Source organism: Convolutriloba macropyga, unplaced genomic scaffold (assembly GCF_964194025.1).
Source record: "Convolutriloba macropyga unplaced genomic scaffold, txConMacr16.3 SCAFFOLD_6008, whole genome shotgun sequence".
NCBI lineage: Eukaryota > Metazoa > Xenacoelomorpha > Acoela > Convolutidae > Convolutriloba > Convolutriloba macropyga.
In genome coordinates, this window is record NW_027451266.1 from 1 (window position 1) to 4,983 (window position 4,983).

Genomic DNA, 4,983 nt, shown 5'->3' on the forward strand with positions numbered 1-4,983 from the left:
GCCCTCCCTTTCTCCACTAAGGTGAAATCCGACAAATACAGAAGATTGGTAAAATTTGTACAGAAAATTGTGAGTTCAATTCTTCAACACAAACACCTCTCATGCTAGCTATAAACAAAACAAGTGAATACAAACGTACTTCAATGTATTGTATCTATATCAAGAATGTCGAGATGATACACTATACTGATTTGAATCCGGATAATTAGCATGTACACCAAAAAAATGTTGGCGTTCACACAATTTCCATATTTAAGAGGGGAGTGGGAGGTTTTCCGTTACTTTTTCAACTAATCTTCGTGCATTTGTGGATACGACTTCCCCTTTCCTATCCATAAGAACGAGCGTGGGAATTTTTGTCACATTGATCATCTCAGATAAAGTCCCTTTCAAATCCCAGTCACTGTACCTGAAATGTTTGATGTTAATGATCGATAAAAAAAACAACAATTTGTTTACAATTTCACGCATCATTTTGTCACTCCTGACTCACAGTCTGTTCGTCTTCAAATTGAGTGGAAGTGGTTCCGCCCCTCCTATATGCAGCTTAGCGGGCCTACAACTAAGTGTTATATAACAACAAATAGTTTCTAACTTGCGTCACAAACGGATTTTGTTTTTAAAAATGGATCCTTTAGTTGAACTGTTTTAAATTAAAAATACAACACTTTGTTATCAAACAAAAAACGGTTTTGCGAATCTAAGTTGATTTTTGCTTCGGATTTATTGTTTTGTCAACCCACAATGTTTTTATGCCGCCAATTACAAGTTACGTGTAGTAATATAGCACGTTAAAATGTAAAGTATTGATCATGCGTGCGGGGGGGGGGGCAACCAATTTAAATTAATGAAATGTTTCGCAGGTCTTTGTTCAAACCTCTAACTTCATAGATGATTCAATAAACCAACAGTCAATAAAAAAGATATGAATGTAAAACATTTTTTTTTCAAGTAAATTGCGAAAAACAATTTAAGGAAAATGCGGTTATTAAAGAATATTCATTATTTAACCTTAAAGTTAGCCATGGCATCTCTCCGAAATATCCGTCAAATTCTTCTTGATTCCTGTCAGAACTCACAAACACAACCTCAAACGTCTTGCTGGCTTCATTGCAGTCCTTGTAGAAATTAGCCAGTTTTGGGGTGAAAACTTTGCATGGCCCACACCAATGTGCGCTGAAGTACAACCCAACGAGCTCGTTCTGCGTCAAAGTCTCCGTTGATACTACTTCATTATTCTTGTCCAGAATCTGGCACATTTCGGTCGGCTCAAAAACCTCAAAATTGAGAAATTTTTTGATCTTTTCAGCCTTCTGTTTCTCTTTTTCTGTCGCCAAAATGTTTGGTAAATTTGAGACGCGGTAGACTTCTGTCGTCCGACACGCCAGTTGCAACATCTCCGCCCAAGATTGCAGAAAGTTCGCTTTTTACTTCTCTTCCGTACTTTTTGAACCGAAGGTAGCCGAAAACTCTTTCGGGCCAAGAAGCCATTTTTCAGTGTTGCTTTTAAAGATGACAAATCCAGCAAAGCAAGTCAGCTGAATTAACCACAAAATTTTCATAAATTTGTTGGCTTAGAAAACATTTAATTTATCAACCGTACTTGTCCTTTCAACAAAAAGAACAAGTAAACTGATTGTTGTTCATAAACTCAATAATATTTTATTTCTTACGTCCTATATGTCTTTTAGCAAATATCTTAAAACCGAACTACAAGCGAAGAGTTCAAGAATTAAATACTGATGATTAAGCAACCCGAACTGGAAAGAAGTAGTTAAAATGTATTGAATGAGGTTTTATACTTTTGTGACAATCTTCCACTAGAGGGCAATCTTTTGAGCTTTCTCTTCCTGTGCCACAATCAACGGCCTGGTTATTCGAAGCCCTACTCCAGCAGTGTGGCTACATTTAGTGATGCTTTTAAATATCTACTGCGTGACGGATTGTGACGACAAAAAAAATGTCCATTTTGTTGGGTAATGATGCGTGCGATGCCATGACCAGCGCGATCTGATTGCTCGTCATTATCGTATATGAAACAAACTTAGGTCAGATTTCTTGGGAGCCAGTATGTCGGTCGTCCATCGGTGAGCAGACATGTTTACTAACTGACAAAACATCGGATGGGTGACATATTTACACCTGTATTGAGTAAGGGTCACCCAGTAGCGTTGGAAGATACAGTCAACTTGGAAGATACGAAACCACATTGTACAGATAAGGGTCATATTATTTTGAGTCATTTATAAAAGACATGTAAAAACATACGTGCAGTTTTGGGGGCACATGGTGCATATGTGACTGTCGCAAAACAGACCATTAGATAATCAACCCAATAACTATAATACTTCGTCATTTCTAGCAATGTGTGCATCTTCATATGAACCAAAAATATTTTCCGGCCAATCAAGTTTAAGCATTTGGCGAGATTCCTGATCTCACCTCACTCTGATAAACGGCCATTCGCTTTCTACTCAGGTGGTGCTGCACAGAGAAGTTAGCGCGTGCATATAAAACAAACGGCTGGCCTAGCTCATGAGAAATGAAGTTGCTGTAAAAACTTAACTTTTAAAACTAACCGCAATTTGTTGTTCTGAGATTCCTGCAGCCCAATTTTGAAGATGGAAATAGACACCAAAAAATAAATAAGTGCTTGCTCAAAACACCTTGCTATCAGAAATTACCAGCCCGGGTCGAGCGATCAGCGGAAAATCAGTCAGGAATTCGGAGGGGGGATTATGGTGATAAATATTAACTTTCAACTCCGGAATCTGGCATACTCCGGCGTGGCAGCGGGTGCTCTTTATAACTTTTGACGTGATCATGGCTGCAAAATATTGTTAATTTTTTTAGAGATAACTTAAATGGTTTACCACATTCGTCAGCGATGAATCACACCAAATACAGTTCAAGTAAATATATGTTAGGCAAAAAAAAACGTTAGCTTACATAAAACGTTCAGGTAGTTTTGCCTTACCTTAACTTACCGCAACATAACCTGAAAAATCCCTGAAAACTTAAAAACGCACCATCTTAACTAACTTTCACCTGATTCCACTTTAAAAATCAATTCTTACTTTGTTAGCTATTTACTTTAACGATACCTTAAATTTTCACCTTAAGTTTTATGATAACCAGTAAAATCTCAAAAACATTTACTCAAAGAATTAGGGTATAATGTTATTTCTTGCAAGTTACGCTAACGTTTCAGGTTGTTCCGCCCGCTTAATTTTTCAGGTTAAAATTGTTGAGTTTTAGATAAGCGTAAGGCATGATAAGGGGGAGAGTAAATCTCAGGTAAGGCAAAACTATCTAAATAATTTCAGTTAAACATTTCAGATTAAAGACCTGAAGATTTAAGATAAATTGAAGATTCATGGAGACAACGGCAGCTATATAATTCTTCAACCAGGCTAAACTACCAGTAGAAACGAAAACCAAGAACCTGATAAAAATATTTTCTTCAGTCCATTCAGCAACCGACAATTGAGAAAACATTTTTAGTATAATGTAATTTTTAAATGAGTATCAGCTCAGAATGGATAAAGTACACATTTTCCACAAGACTGCCACCAAGCAGGCGTCCACTTAAGCCCCCCCCCCCCCCCCCCCCCCGTACTATTGGGTTTCCCAATACGTTTCCCAAACCAAAATTATTTCGACCTTCAGTTCTACTGAAAATGAGTATTTTTGTCATCGATGCCCTACAAAACTTAATTTTAAGGTAAATTTACCTTACCATCGTTAATCTAAAGTTTTACCTAACCGCAAATTAGGGTAAACGTAAGGTTAAGTTAACTTTGAAATCGGTTACCATAATTTTACCTTAAAAATGTTTATCTGAATTCTTTTAGGGTAAAAATAACCTTTGGTACTAACCAGGGGTACTAACACGAAATTATGGTAAACGAGCCGAAATGAAAACAAATGACTGATAGAGCACCAAAATCAGTAAGAATAATAATAGAGGAAATGTTCACTTATAGCTCTGTGACCTGATAAGATTTCATCGCAGAATCAAACCGTGATAGGACACTATAGACATATATACAGTAAACGGCGCCAGAAAACGGCACAGCATAGATCGAGAATAAAAGTTACCCAAATTGAACTGCTCAATTTGATTTAAAACCCGCTTTCGTATAAAATTTCACGTAACAATGCAGAGATAGATAATATGCTAGATTCTGATAGATCCGTACGTCCACCCATGCGTCCCAGGGGCATGGTCAAACGCGCTAATCTATTAATTAAGCTAATTAGGTGATAATAGGTTAATTCACAATTTCCGGTCTCTATATTTACTTTTCGCTGGACTAACGTGCTTTGGTCTAATATTCTTTGTCCCGTCATATAATCTCATATTTTCATTTAGTATCTGAAATGTGTATGTAAAACTGTTATACAATTTATTGTTTCCGTTGTTTTGGAACAACAGGACAATGGACAAAAGGACGCAATATTTCATTCTCTTATTTTGCACATAAAATATTGTTTTGTAAGATATTTAAAAGATAACCGACTAACGTCGGGGAATTCCTCTCAAACGACCGGTGAGCGGTTAGCTTCGTCGGTAGCTAGCCACGGTATAGTGAGGCTAGCTTTAGCTTGATTCGACACTGCAGCTCAAATAAATCAGATAAAAAACTGATATCTTAAAAAATTGCAAAAAATTGAAAATTTTTTTTAAAAAGCTTCCAGATTCCGCAGTAAAAATGTTAAAAAATATATTAGTCTCTGGAGTTATGCCAAGTAACCCATATGCAAGACTTCAAAAGCTTTGTTGGCCAGTAATGATCGTTAAACTCAGAAAAGGACAAAAATATTCAAAAATTTTTGAAACCAGTCTCAAATTTTAACAAAATCTTGCTAAAATTCAAGATATTAAAATCTTCAAAACCATCTAATTGTCTCACGAGACTAATCCCTATTTCAAACTTTAAATTGTTTCTTTGGCCACTGGCTCTTAAAGATCCATAAACT

At 36.4% G+C, this 4,983-nt stretch overlaps 1 protein-coding gene across 1 annotated transcript; it reads right to left on the bottom strand.

The window, feature by feature from the left end:
* Positions 1-252: 252 nt before the first annotated feature.
* LOC142356520 (tryparedoxin-like) lies at positions 253-4,154 on the bottom strand. Its single transcript, XM_075408410.1, has 3 exons — positions 3,880-4,154; positions 1,012-1,538; positions 253-409 (listed from the first exon to the last, which is right to left on the bottom strand). Exons 2-3 carry the CDS (start codon positions 1,395-1,397, stop codon positions 253-255), a joined length of 543 nt encoding a protein of 180 aa, XP_075264525.1. The 5' UTR covers positions 1,398-1,538; positions 3,880-4,154.
* Between the last annotated feature and the right edge of the window lie 829 nt (positions 4,155-4,983).

Coding starts and splice junctions, on each gene's coding strand:
- LOC142356520 (XM_075408410.1), bottom strand. CDS start 1,397: ATGTTGCAACTGGCGTGTCGGACGACAGAAGTCTACCGCGTCTCAAAT. Junction 410..1,011: donor ATGCCATGGCTAACTTTAAG/GTTAAATAATGA, acceptor CAAACATTTCAG/GTACAGTGACTGGGATTTGA.